The sequence below is a fragment of the Melanostigma gelatinosum genome (assembly GCF_949748355.1).
Source record: "Melanostigma gelatinosum genome assembly, chromosome: 23".
NCBI lineage: Eukaryota > Metazoa > Chordata > Actinopteri > Perciformes > Zoarcidae > Melanostigma > Melanostigma gelatinosum.
This window is the reverse complement of record NC_136656.1, coordinates 12,541,420-12,556,463: the sequence shown is the minus strand read 5'-3', so window position 1 is coordinate 12,556,463 and position 15,044 is coordinate 12,541,420. Positions and strand designations below refer to the sequence as shown.

General features: G+C 38.3%; 1 protein-coding gene across 2 annotated transcripts; it reads left to right on the top strand.

Annotated features, from left to right (window-relative positions):
- The first annotated feature begins 8,562 nt into the window (after positions 1-8,562).
- LOC306796961 (uncharacterized protein) lies at positions 8,563-12,483 on the top strand. 2 transcript variants are annotated; one of them, XM_079296062.1, is made up of 5 exons: positions 8,563-8,688; positions 9,151-9,513; positions 9,759-9,863; positions 11,101-11,201; positions 12,308-12,483. In XM_079296062.1, the coding sequence occupies exons 1-5, from the start codon at positions 8,631-8,633 to the stop codon at positions 12,371-12,373; spliced, it is 693 nt and encodes a 230-aa protein (XP_079152188.1). In that variant the 5' UTR covers positions 8,563-8,630; the 3' UTR covers positions 12,374-12,483. The 2 variants fall into 2 exon arrangements, with proteins under 2 accessions (XP_079152188.1, XP_079152187.1); XM_079296061.1 differs by having other exon boundaries at positions 9,747-9,863.
- Positions 12,484-15,044: the final 2,561 nt, after the last annotated feature.

Here is a 15,044-nt window from a genome sequence, read left to right as displayed (position 1 = left end):
ACAGGCGCAGCAGTCCCAGCTGCAGTCGGAGCAGAGAGGAGACGCACTCTATCTACAGGTGTTGGCTTCATTTTGACACGAAACAAATAATAACCGTAGCTGTGTTTCAGCTGCAGGACAGCAGTGAAGGCCAGGTATAAAATGCACGGCCCGCCACTGACAGCTGGAGAGACTTTTGAGAAGTTTGTGTCTGTTCACATGATCACTGTACTTAATAACAGTAACTAATAATACTAATAATTAATAAAGACACAGTAATCACCACTGTAGAGGTGTTTCTCTCTGTAGGCCTAGTCTGTTAACAAACTGTGTTCTGTGTTCTGTTTATAAGCACAGGATCGATTTCTACCGGCGGAATGCGATCGTCTTATTTATGAATTATTTGCGTCTGTACGTTTTGAAATTCAGATTGTGATGTCGATATTAAATAACCCAGAATATGATTATTGTTTCTCTTAAATGATAAAACTCATCAAACCCGACAATCAGGAATGAACAGCCTCAAGTGACTAAATGAAATGATGATAAATGATGTAAAAAGTCCTCCTCCATCCTCCATCCTCCATCCTCAGAGCTCAATGAGCTTTGGGACGGCCGTCAATATGGATTTCACGGCCGTAAACTGATGACTACAGTTATAACGCTCTTCCTGTTTGTGTATATGTTGCACATGTCTTCTTTGATTGGTTGGATGGACATGATGCATTTTTTGCTAATTATTTCTTTATGCTCTTGTTTTTTCGGGTTATTCCAACGTTTATGTTCTGTTTGTTTGTTTTTTATGTTGCTTTATGTTGCTGTCATTTATTATGTTTTCCAAATATTCCGCAAACCTTATTTTTCTTTCCTTTTTTATTGTGTCCTGTTTGTTTGTTATTGTGTTTTTGCCTGTTTTCCCTCCCTCTTGTTACATGATCTGTATGCATTCTTTGATGTTATTCCTGTTATTATCATTATTTGTATTATTATGTTTCCAACACCACTGTTATTTCTTTTTTTATCGCCAGGATTTTTTTCTTTCCCCTCTTTGTTTATTAATATCATGAATTTATCATTGACATTATTATCAATAATTAATGAAGGTTAAGATAAGATACAAATATACTTTATTGATCTCTTTACCGGCTGCAACATTAAAATGAGTATATGTTTCGATGCTAATACCTATGTTCCTTTACTTGAGTAAAACTTCTAAAATATTCATTGTACGCTTAACAGAGTCTCAGTAAAAGGTCTGAGTACTTCTTTCACCACGGCACGTATGGCAGATATAACATGCAATGCGTTTTTCTACGCTCACATAGGAACCCTCCTCGAGACCTCAAGATCCGGTAACAAGCAGGATCCACCTGAAGGTCTTAATATGTCTTGTTGGTGCTGCATAATCCCAAACACACTTCTATTGACACATATTATAAATGGAGCACACAGAGCCATTAGATTACAGGGGCCCTAGGGCCTTTATGTCATATTTATTTCATATTTGTATACATTGTATTCCCAATCATAGACCTAGTACTTGAACACATATACACACACAAACATATATATATATATATATATATATATATATATATATATATATATATATATATATATATATATATATATATATATTATATACATATAAAAACAGGCAACTGTTTTCTGTGATGCTACTAATGAACTGCTGATGTGCTGCGCCATCTGCTGGTTCAATCAGGGAACTGATCTCTCAGCATCAGCCAGAGGGGCCATGCAATGCTTCCTCTGAGTCACTGATAGCTGGGTCGAGTATAAAATATGTAGCTCCACATTATACACAGATTTGATCACAATATATCCCTGTGTGAAAGCATAAAATATATGAAGGTAGATTTGTGTCTTTATTTTTCAAAAGCAAAAAAAAGTTTCAAAAGCAAAAGAAAGTTTCAAAAGCAAAAATAAAAGTTTTGAAAGCAAAAAAAAAAGTTTCAAAAGCAAAGGAAAAAGTTTTAAAAGCAAATATATTAACTGAGAATAATTTATTTGTTTTAAAAATAAAAGCTTTGGTTTTGAAACCAAAAGTTTTGAAACTAAAAGTTTTGAAACTCAAAGTTTTGAAACTCAAAGTTTTGAAACTCAAAGTTTTGAAACTCAAAGTTTTGAAGCCAAAAGTTGTGAAACCAAAAGTTTTGAAGCCAAAAGCTGAGTTGGGTGTAGTGGGCGGGGCATACGCTGCTGAATGTATCAGGAGTTTCTATTGGTCAGTTTGACTTGCGTCTCGTATCTGCATCATCTACACAAACGGGAGGTTACGTGACATGGAGGTAAGTTGACTGCTCTGTTTTGTCAAAATGATTGTAAATATAGCAGCACTTCACTTTCTTCTCATGTTGTTCGTGTCGTGGAGTCTCTTTTTAAGAACGACATGGAGGGCTGCTGTGTTGACATGTAGCCCCACTGTGGGCGAACGTTACATGCACCTGAGGCATCTATGTTAGCTAAGGTTAGCTACACATGTATGACACAATTTAAAACCAATCCTATGAGCTTGGTTCTCTCTGACCGATGTAGGTACAGATGACGAGGTTACAACCATGTTACTGTCTTGTAATAAACGTGATGAAGATAAGCTAAAGTGTGGCCTCAGATAATCATAGGCCTTGTGTGTTTTATTTTTTCTTTGAGAAATTTAACGATAATGATAATCGGTTATTGTTTCTAGGGTGCTCTTTGGCTTCAATGTGAAACATTTATTTTGAGTAAAGAGAAATGAGCTAGAGGCCAATGCACTCCAATTACAATGCTCAAAATGTATTTTACTGACATGTCCATGTAGGGTTAAAAGGAAATGTATATCGTTGTCTACATGTAGTAGCAAAGCCTTGTTCAAGGCCATTTTCCTCAGCCTGCTGCCCGAAAGTCTTAACTACTACACCTGGACAGCTTGACTTGGAGATTATTTCCCTTTCCTTGAAATCATTTCTTCTGTATTCAGGGCGATTCGACTTCATGTGAAGACTAAGCGCATGCCCATGCTTCAGCAACTGCGTGAGGGCCTGAAAGTGTGTGACCTCATCAAAGTGATGCAGACAAAGCCAGAAGAGTGTCGCAGTCTCTTCATCTTCAGAGACGACGACTCAGTTTGCACGAGTATTGCTTTGAGTGTTGTACTAGTTGTACTACATAGTATTTCCATAACTTCCAGATAGATAGAGAGAGAGATAGAGAGATAGAGAGAGAGATAGATAGATAGATAGATAGATAGATAGATAGATAGATAGATAGATAGATAGATAGAGAGATAGAGATAGATAGATAGATAGATAGAGAGATAGAGATAGATAGAGATAGATAGACAGACAGACAGACAGACAGACAGACAGACAGACAGACAGACAGACAGACAGATAGATAGATAGATAGATAGATAGATAGATAGATAGATAGATAGATAGATAGATAGATAGATAGAGAGAGAGAGAGAGAGATAGATAGATAGATAGATAGAGAGATAGAGATAGATAGATAGATAGACAGACAGACAGACAGACAGACAGACAGACAGATTTGTACATTGTATATGTAGATAAGAAATCTCTTATAAAATGTGCAAATTCATGCAAACTTTTTAAAACCAGTATATGTGGCATACATGGATTTTTTTAATCCATTAATATTCACAGAACTAGAACAGATGAAAGACCGGAATAAAGTGAGGTCCAGCAGACCTCTTTTCATCTGTTCATCTGTTTACTGCATGTCACAAGGAGACCTCAGGGCTGGCAAAGGGTGTGAAGACTTAACATTCAGTGGTTTGTGGTTGAGGGCTCTTCCTGTTTTTCTGTATCAGTCCATAGCAGTGCACAAGCTCACTGCTGTTTAGGAGGCATGAAAGAAAGAATGGCCACATAAAGCAGGCCGGTTGTTCCATGCAAACTGCCGTTTCTAAAAACTAATTCTCATGTAGATAAGTCTGAACCAATGTCCATCAATTTCTGACACCATTGCATGCTTCCTTATTGTACAGAGGTTGCTACATTGGTTTAACCTGGTATAAAGTCAAAATAAAGGAAAATAAATGTAATTTAATAAATCAAAATGTGACCCTATATGTTCAGATAATGTAAAAAATGTACCAGTATTTTATCCTCATAAATTTCTTAATTTTCTTCCCCACTGTTAAGTTATAATGTTGAAGATTTTTGAGAAATCAGACCCCATTTTGGACTGTAATTATTTATGGTTCAGATTAGTTTCAGCATTATCAATTCAATGTACTTACATTCTTGCATTACCTCTCTCTGTCGTAGTTTTCATTGATAGTGGTGGATTCATTTTTAAAATGACCAAAACGATGAGCCGAAAGACGCTAAAAAGCTCTGTTGAGATGAGGGGCATGTCACAGTGAGTGACTACCTTTCAGATTGGCCACAGGTTAAGTTAAAGAACTGAATATACTTTATTTATTCATGAGGAACGCATTAAATAATAGCATGAAAGCAATAATTTTTCCTTTTATAATCGACTCAAGTAAGAGTGAAAAGTATGCTGCATACTCTCACAAGTTACTTGAGTACATAAAGGAGTAAATAGAACTGGTTACGACCCACCTCGGGTTAAAGCTGTGTGGGTGAATGCTGGCGTTTCCACTCATGTTATCTGATTGGACCTCGTCACAGTACTGAGTCTGTGTGGACAGTCTGCACTGTAGCAATGCTTCAAACGTAATTGAACTCCTGTGTGGGTGTGCAGTGCCACCATAGTGATTATAGCAGTGTTACCTCGCGCACATTTCTTTCTCCTTTTTTGGCTAAACTGTTTACTGCATAGGACGCTGATATACAATATCTCAGGAAGCTTTGAGAGCTCGACTAGAATTCTGTCAAAAATTGCCGTGTGAACCATTGCATTTCTTATTTATGGTGTCAATAGTTGAGTGAAAACAGTGTCCAGATGTTAGGTGGGGCTGTATTCAGAGTCACAGCTGATGCTAAACATTACCATAAATAGTTGAGTTCCTTTTTCTCTGATAAAGATGATTTGTCAAAGTCCCTCTGCATTACATTATTTGGCTTCTGCTTCTAATCTTCTAATCTACAACTATAATATATATATATATATATATATATATATATATATATATATATATATATATATATATATATATATATATATATATATATATATATATATATATATATAGTTCAGTAAATAAAAGAACATTTTGCTGTTGTAACTGAGACCAGAAGGAACTATTTGTTGCAGCTCCACAGAGAGGACAGGACACAACTAAACTGTGAATATTTATTAAATATAGCTGCCTCAGTGAAGTGAAAGAAAAAGAGGTTGTGTTATTGATATTTATCTTCAAAAGTCTCTGATGGTCGACCTTCAAATGAGGACGAGGCCACCCGTGTATTGTTGTGTGTTGTGTAAGATGTGAGGAACTCCGCCCGAAAGAGACGAGTGTCAGTATTCATAGGTGGATCAGAGGTGGATCGGTGTGAGAGGATGAAGCTTCTACTCAGCAGTCTGATACTCGCCTCCTTCTACGCCTGCTCGAGTGAGGAAAAAAATAATAATTCATCTCCATATTCAGTGTTTTATTATGTGAGCGCTAATCATTACATTTGAGCAAAAGATAAAGTAAATGTTTATTTATATATGTGGAGTTAAATTGTGTAAATCGCTGAGGATTTATTTTAAATGTTGTTTTGTATGATTCTATTTAATGCGTCAAAGTCAAATATCTGGATGACTTGAACTTAATAAGTAATATTCATGTTATGTCGATGTGTAAAACCGTGGACTTTTGAGAACACATTAGTCGAAACAAAGATCCCAAACATGGTGGACAAAAATGCATTTATGCAGCTTTTAACTGCTCATAAATATTAACACTGAAATATGAAAATATGACAACACATTTCTTCAATTAAACAAGCAATTCATTGAGGAAAGCTCCAAATAAGCAAGGCATGGTGTGTGCGAGGCGAGCTATGAAAACTGTAGGTGCTAAACAAAATGAACACGCAAACACTAAACCTAACACATAGGTTTATTTTATTTATTGGTGGTGACAAATATTAATTCTGGTGAATTTCCCTGCATCAACTTATCGTGGAAATTAATTTCTGTGATGGAAAAGACAAAATTCAGATGCCAGGTGACAATTCAAAATATATAAAATATAATCCATTAAGGCTCTCAGTGATTCCATCATATACATTTTTTATTAATTTATAAATCCATGGACTTTCATAGCTTATATGTTTCAGCAAGATTTCTGCTCATTCTCAAAACGTTGTGCACTTTCAAAACATATTCGTGTTCACGAGAAGTAGTCTTCAATATTTCAAGAAAATAGTCGTAATCATACATAACAAAGTCGTAAGATAATTAAAATAAAGTCATCGTATTTCAAGAAAATAATCTACCTGTTGTACACAGTCTGCTGTGCAAGTTTATTGAATAATGAATATGATTATATTTGCTGATGATTATTTCGGCAGTGGTGCGTGGTTGCCCGTTGTAGCAGAGCTTTTTGGGGGATGATGAACAGCCAAATGATGTATCACCTCGTTGTCTCTTCAGGTGTTTCATCTACAGGCAGACCTGCTGTTACCCAGAGTCCTGATGTCTCTGTGGTGGAGGGGGAGACAGTAAACATCAGCTGCTGCTGGTCAATGGAGTTTGAGAGAATGAGAGTTTATTGGCTGAAAGATCAAACAGAGATTAAGAATGAGCCTTTTAGCATGAAGAGTCGCTCTCAAGGATCTCTGCTAGAGGAGACGTCTGACTGCTTAAACTTGACCTTTACGAATGTCACGAGAGAGGATTCAGGGAGCTACATCTGCAAGGTGATAATGGTGATACCAATTTTAACTGAGGTTAAAGGAAATGGTACTGTCATCACTGTTACGGCCAGAGACAACACAGAGGGAGGTATGTCACAGCTGCCCCCATAAAAGTTTGGACTCCCTGTTGTATACGTAGTCTAAGCTTGGTGCCTCTGTGGGTGAATTTCAGGTTCTCACCGGGAGGAAGTGCTCATTTATGTCCTGAGGTGCCTGCCCATCCTCGCCCTCATCATCACCTTCTTCTCCATCAACAGTTTAGTGACCAAAGCTCAGCAACACACACCAGGTACACAGCTTCCAGTCCGTTGTGATGAAACGGTGTCTGGATCACACAGCACATCAGCAGCATACATGTTACCGTACTTTATGACTCATCGATCGGTGCATTCATGTTTCAGCTGCTCCTGGAAATGAACGCACTCCGGCCCTAAGGAGAGAGGAAACCCAAGAAGAAGAGGAAATAGAGATGCAAGAGAGATAGAAGCAGAGTAAATGAGAGAACAAATCAACACGTGTCACCTTCAATGAGTGGCTGATGATTAAGATGTAAAATATAATCTGCACTGTCTCGATCTCTTCTTGCTTTGACTTCAGCTGTGTTCTTGAAAGCATGCCATTAAAAATAATGGGAAACGGGTTACAGGACAAGTATCATTTTTCTTCCAGATTTTTCAAACATTTTTTCAAACATGATTTGCTGTATAAATACAGCACTTCAGTAACGTGAAGGGACAGTTCGTGATTTGGTCTGAAGGTGGACCCATAAACTTCAGTTAGAGCCTCTCTGTGAAGGGTCTTCTCACACTTTGAGGACCCCTAGTGGTGGCACTAAAAATATACACTGTAACACAACAATTCATGCCTCAACTCTTACATGGATCTGACCCCTGGACACAGATGAATGGTACGACCCATTTAATTAAAAACAGCACCAGTTCCCAACGGATTTGTCTCAGTTTTCTGCAAACAACAACTCACACGCTCAGAGGGATGTGAAAGACAGCATGTCGTCACTTAACATCTGTAAACATGGGGGTTCTAACCAAAGTGAAACTACAAAATACCACCCAGTACACTTTTTGAATGCTCCAATGCGGGTATGTAACTTGCTATACAGACACTAAAATATATCAGGTGAACTAGGGACTAAGTTCAGCGTCAGAAATGGAGTCAGGCCAAACATATCACCTCGGCTGGAATGCTGGCCTACGCAAAGATAACCTTGCCACCATTCTGATTTAAAGGTTAGAATTCAGAGCATTCATATAGCAGCAAACAACCATTTGCTTTGTGAAGAAATAGAGGAGTTAAAGGGGATAACGCCGTCCTGATTAATGGCGTCCGGTTCCCCCTCAGCTTAACACTGTTGCCATTGTTTGCACTGTTAGCACGGTTTAGACCGTTAGCGTCTAGCCGCCGGGTCAGAGAGCCGTGTGGAGGCAATATTATTGCTTTGAATTCAGTGTTGAGAACTTTTAATGGAAATACTGACATTTCACTCCTTCACTCCTTTTTCACACCTATTTTGTTGGTGGGCCACTTCAGTGTTTCTGTGACTTTTATCTCCAAACTGCATTGTGAGAACAGTGATGATTATCTTTTGCAGAACAATCGCTGCCTTCTGAAAGAGGAAGGAACAAAAGCTGTGGTTTTTCACACGTCTCTGCAGAAAATACAGAGGGAGGCAGTAAAGATGATGCCCAGTGTCTGTGAGCGTGTGTGTGTGTGTGTGTGTGTGGTGGGAAGGACTCAGAGCTGCTGTGAGGAGATGAGTGTCAGTTGTCAGCGGTGAATCGGAGTGTAAAGATGAAGCTTCTACTCAGCAGTCTGCTACTCGCCTCTCTCTGTGCCCTCTCATCTTGGAGTGAGTAACAAACACAGCTTAACCTTTCACGTCACATGTTTCACAGAGATAGAGTTAAAATATGTGCTCAACATATCAAAACTAAGTCAGCCTTTTTGTGATCGCTGTATTTTTTAAGATATTGTCAACGATCTCATGAATGAATGCATTTTTATGCTTACGGTAGACGGTAAACCGACATGTTTCAACTTTTTGAATATTTCAAACGTATGAATGTGTAATGAGGTGACCACTATTGTTTTATGGTTGGTGTGACATTACCGCTTTACTTGGTCGTTGACTTGTGAAACAATCCGATCAAATCGCTGTGATCTATTTTAGCGCCTCTCCAGATTTTGATGAAAAGTGTAAAAAAACTCACCACTCGGTAAATTCGCCTTCTGGTTTGGCTTCTGAAACAATGCAATGTGTGTGTTGTTGTGATGAACAGCCAAATGATGTATCACCTCGTTGTCTCTTCAGGTGTTTCATCTACAGGCAGACCTGCTGTTACCCAGAGTCCTGATGTCTCTGTGGTGGAGGGGGAGACAGTAAACATCAGCTGCTGCTGGTCAATGGAGTTTGAGAGAATGAGAGTTTATTGGCTTAAAAATCAAACAGGGATTAAGAATGAGACTTTTAACATGAAGAGTCCCTCTAATGGATCTCTGCTAGAGGAGACGTCTGACTGCTTAAACTTGACCTTTACGAATGTCACGAGAGAGGATTCAGGGAGCTACATCTGCAAGGTGATAATCGAGATACCAATTTTCACTGAGGTTAAAGGAAATGGTACTGTCATCACCGTTACGGCCAGAGACAACACAGAGGACAACACAGAGGGAGGTATGGTGACACAACACCAGTGTTGTATAAAGGGTTTGACTAATATCTGCCGAATAAACCGTAGATCAGTCAAATGTTTTTTTGTTTTATATATAAACTTCTAATACAAGGTTTTAAAAAAAATCAAACACACACACATCTCACCTTTCCTTAAAAAAAAAACTAAAAAAGAAACAACAACTTAAATTCTGTTATTTTTATTGTAATATTTGTGTTTCATTTTTTCTCCCAAGGTGGACATCCAGGTTCTAGCAATCTTACGCTGACTCCTGTGATCATTTCCCTGGCTGTGGTGGCTCCATTGCTCCTCATCGCTCTCGTGTGTTTCTGCTCTCTGCGAAGGAGACATGGTACGAGGAAAAGAATATTATTCCCAGAATATTATGGAATCCAGCCATGCAGATAGTTTTTGCCCTATTTATCTAGGAGTCCTCTGCCTCCATCTTAATACAATTGAGGTGAATCTGATTTTGTTTTCAGCTTTGAAAAAATGACATTTAAAACACTTTGTAATTAAATTAATTTGATGTATTGTTTCAGACAATACAGTATGAAATCAGCGTATTTGAAGAAATGTTATATATCGGTCAGTATAGCAAACTTATTGTTAGAAATAAGTTTACAAAGGAACAAGTGATTCATTTGACCTGAAGAGCTTTTCGCCAATAGGCGCTTTTAAGATAAAGACCAATAGGATTTAAAAATAAATTCTTCTATAACAGCTGAAAACACAACACTGACATGTTATCACCGTATGTACTCAGTTGCCCATTAGCTGGAAAGAAGTTAGAGTCAATAGTTTAAGTTGCAGGTTGTAAAGAAAAACAATGAGTTAAAGACGCAAGAAACACTTCCCGTTGTGCTGACGGGTGATAATTATCTTCATCGGCTCCGTGGTTAACGTAAAATATTGACAGGAGCAGCTGATTTAAACTGTTGGCAGCTGAACTCTGTTGAAAAGTGTATATAAGACCAAAGGGCATCCAACATAATAATAACCATTTCTTGATAAAAAAGGACAAAAGACTTGAAATATCTCTTGATTGAACTAATTCATATTCACGTTTTACATGGGCAACACATCACCTTCAATAACATTGACATGAGATTCTAGCACGCATACTAACCCACTTCATGTCAGCAAAGGCAATTCTATGGATGTCTTTCTACAGTTTAACACAAAATGTCACAAGGTGTCATTTCAGTGAATAGGACTAACGATTGAACCCTGTGTTACACCAAGCACAAATTCTCCACTGAGATTGATGAAGACTTGCTTGTTGCAAAGTAGTTAACTCCTGTATGGATGTATGAGCTGAGTAAATGTAGTGCTGCTGAAGGTCGGAAAAGTGTGAAAGGAGACACACGGTGCTATTTAATAGCAGAGCAATGGACCAGTGACCTCCTTGGGGCAGTATTATAGCAACTAGCAAAAGAAAACACTGGTAGAGACAGTAGCAGCTGAACTATCCAGCTAAATTTAAATCAGGCTGAAGTGTGCTCTTCTATGTATTTTTGTTGGTGCACAGGTTTCGTTTCATGCTAACTAACCTTGTATGTGTTTGTGTGTGTGTCCCACGGGTTCAGTGCAAGCAGCCAGGGTGATCTACGAGGTTCCCTACATTGACTCTGAGGAGGTAGAAATGGACAAACACAGCACCGGCTCCTCCAGGGGCTCTTCTCAGTGGGTGAGTTTAACGGCATCGAGGCTACAGAGACAAATGTCGTGTGTGGAGTAACAAACGGAAAAAAATAAAAAAAATGGTGGTGCCAACCAACGGGCAGTCTGTGCTCATTTTGGTTCAGTGTGGTGAATGAGGTAACACATAGTTTGAAGAACGGGGAAACAACCTTTTCATGTGATCCTGTTATGTAGGTCTACTTCGTAGGCTTCAGTGGAGACAATACACAAACATACAGCACTCTTCAGACAATACACAAACATACAGCACTCTTCAGACAATACACAAACATACAGCACTCTTCAGACAATACACAAACATACAGCACTCTTCTTCACAAGCCGTTGTTGTGATCTTTGTTTCAGCAGTCACATTGTTTGGCCAAATGTCTTAACAAATTTAATTCAACCTATTATCAATCCACCTCTGCCTTATATTATTCATCAATCAACCCACTAAAAGTTTCCAACCTTTTTTCCCCCAGTTGCTTTGCACGTGGTCTTTATATAAAGTGGGTGAGCTGGGTGTGAAATCTGCATATTTCCTCCAAATTTGATATGGTCAAAGAAAGCTGTATCAAATTGCAGATCCATTATTGGTTACCGATGTGATATTCAATTAAAACCGTTACCGGCATCAACATGTCTGGTTGGTGCATGTTTAGTTCTCAGAATCGATATTTCAACAGCGGACTCAAGTTCTACTCCGCCCAACTCCGACAGCATAACAACCGGATAATACTGACATGTTCTGTTGGAGTTTTCAACAGCTGCCGTTGTCTATAACTGCAAACTATTCGTGTGAACATGGGCTTCATTGAAGTAGGATTTAATACACAACCGTTTAGCTTAAAGAACTTAACGTTTGTCTGGTCAGCTTTGTTTAATTAAACCACAGCTTTAGCAGGAACTTCCAATGTTGAGACACTACCGGTATTATGAAATATAACTAGCATCCTGTTTCTGAGTAATCGTGTCTACCGATCACACACTCAGTATTATATTGTTGACGTTAGCAAACTTCTTTGACACATGTTGATATCCTGCTGTACGTCCCTGATACAGTGTAATGTCAGCTTGCAATGACTGTTTTTATGTCTTTGTCTCTTTCAGTGTCAGGTACCGGTGTATGAATCCTTAGATTACTTTGAACGTGTCGAGACCAAAGAAAGTGGATGAGGATGTGCTGAGCAGGGAAATTTCCTCATCTTCCAGTATTTTCTACTTTTCAGCATGTATATAATGTACATTCTTTTACTAACCCTTACCTGAATTATGTACTTGTGTATATTGTGATTTTAGATGAGTGTAAATATTTTAAATATTTCCTATAAACTCAGTCCTGTCCATCTTTGTGGTCTAAGTTCATTTCAATAATGTGTGTGCATTTATGGACAGGTTTACTTGCACGGTTGCGTTTCTTTTCAATCAATCTTTCTACAAGTGGTCTGCATTAGTGAGTGTATTGATTCTGTAGCAAAGATGCAGGTTTCAAAATGACTTCAAATCACAAGAAGGACGCTGAGTGGAAACTGTGGTGCCAGGGGTTCGGCGCATAAAAGGTCACTGACAGGAAGTGGAAAGAGCTCTTGTGTGGTTGTTTCTCCCTGGCCTTGACACTTGACACAGAGCTTTGAAAATGTTGAATCCTGAGTAGCTGACTTACAGCAAATACATTTAGTTAAGACCATGTTTTACTCATCATTCAGCTCTAAATAGTAAATACATGTGCTCTGCATTTCAGGTTATGTGTTGATTTTCTAAAATTTCCCACAACCATGTCGGTAAAAAACCCCGTTAGCATCATTGAAAGCACAATTACACAATTAGCATGAGTTGGTAATACTGGCCATACAAACATGCTTAGAAATATATGGCCAATGTCACACAAAGAGTAGCCTGGAGAGCAGAATACCATTAAAGGTCTATCAGGATTATACCATGTTGTAGATGACATTTACATCTGTTCATGAAAAAAAAGGCACGATAAGTGGTTAGGGTTAGGGTCAATGTCTTAACTAAATAGCTCTGTTCAGTTAAGGTGCTAATGCGTTAGCATACTGTTAAATAAGCTACATTAGCCCTTTTTGTGACTGAGCAGTATACTCTGTGATTAGTTCAAACAAGATTGTCCTCTTCCCTCTAAGGAACAAAATTAATTTAAAATGTTTCATGATCCAAAGGAAAGAATTTTCCGACTACCCAGAAGGATAAAAATGTTTGCTTGGGGCAAAACTAATATTTTAATACAACATTTCCACAGATTGTGGCTCTTTGCGCTTCTCCTCAGCGCAAGCTAATATGCCAGGCAGCTGGCAATAGTCTGTGTAAATATGAGATTCCAACGTTAGCTTTGGCCCATGCAAACATTGTATATTTGGGGGCAGATATTGACAAAAACCTTCAGCAAACATCCTGCTGCTGGATAATTCCTGAAAAACTAATGCTAATGTGACCAGTAACGACGAACAAGTCACAGATTAGCCTACGCTACAGAGCGCTGTTGTTTGCATGTAGCCTACACTGGATAGTAGTATAACTTATGGGACACAGGTTATTTTCATGTCACATTTAGGTCAGCATATTTGTGCTGTGAAAGCAATGGCTAATAAGTTAAATAGTAGCCTGATGGTGAGAGGTTTGTCAATACAGAGACAATTAACCCAATGAGTCAGCCAGTTAGGACCAATAAAGTGTTGAAGGCTGCAGAGAGACACTCCTTCACTCATGGGAACAAACCTACACGATCTGGTATGCTGGTACCTGCATACCAGCTGCAAAAAGGTGTTAACCACTACATAATATTAGTGTATCCTTTGCATGCTTTCACACTGTATTATTCAATTGCACACATACACAATTCATCACATCTGAGGGATACAGTAATACTGTGCATTGCTTACATCGTGCACATAAATCTGATCTTCGAAAATGATTAACATTAACATATTAAATATGTGCTAACTTGCATGCATTTCCACAACAACAAATCTGAACACTGGATAAAAGCATGCAGGTTAAACATTTTGAATTGTATTTCCTGAAAATAATGTCAACAGCCATAAAAAAAATAAAAATTTTGCCATGTTTTCAGCAATAGAAACGTTGTATAAATCAGGCTTTGAATCATAGGAACAAAGCTGTACAAACCTTGAGAATATAGATAGGAGTGACACTGGAACAGTTGGTGGTCAATGCTACTGAAGTGGAGATTACTGGCTCAGAGTATGAGAAATAAAATCATTTTGAGAAAACAGCCTTGACATATTTTATAAAAGTCCGTATATATTTTGCACAGGTACAGGTGTACAGATGAATAGGTAACAAAATTGTACTAACAGATATCACCATGAAACTTCCCCAATTGTTTACTTACTTTAAGACAACTACATTTACACTTTCTAGTCTGACAGAAGTAGCAGAAATAGCCCAAAATCTCAAAGTTAACCATGAAAGATGGTTTTGCCTCGGTTGTCTCCCCTTAAAATACGTAAATGTCACGTTACGTTCTGATGGAGTCCAAATTCTTAAATTCATCCTGCTGTAATATGCAAAACGTGGGGATTTTGATACTGTTTACTTCTCACTGTGTTTGATGTGTGATTTATTACAGCCAGAGCAGTGCTCAAACTAGTTACTGGTTGTGACCAGATAAACGCTTACTTCACGGAAGTATATATTCTGTATACCGTCACAGAGCACTGTTTCCAGGAAACCAGAAACATACGAGCGAACACGCTGCTTTTACGCAGTTTGAACTTTCCTCTCGTGGTTCAGGTACGGCATGCACGGACAACCACGAACCACAGGTGATGCAGTGACCCTGTGTGTGTTTCCTACTGATGACACC

What these genes read in the sequence shown, in the direction of transcription:
- LOC306796961 (XM_079296061.1), top strand. Translation starts at nt 8,631, where the DNA reads ATGAAGCTTCTACTCAGCAGTCTGCTACTCGCCTCTCTCTGTGCCCTC. An exon ending in CTCTCTGCGAAGGAGACATG is followed by an intron (nt 9,864 to 11,100) that starts GTACGAGGAAAA and finishes CCACGGGTTCAG; the next exon opens with TGCAAGCAGCCAGGGTGATC. An exon ending in CCAGGGGCTCTTCTCAGTGG is followed by an intron (nt 11,202 to 12,307) that starts GTGAGTTTAACG and finishes TGTCTCTTTCAG; the next exon opens with TGTCAGGTACCGGTGTATGA.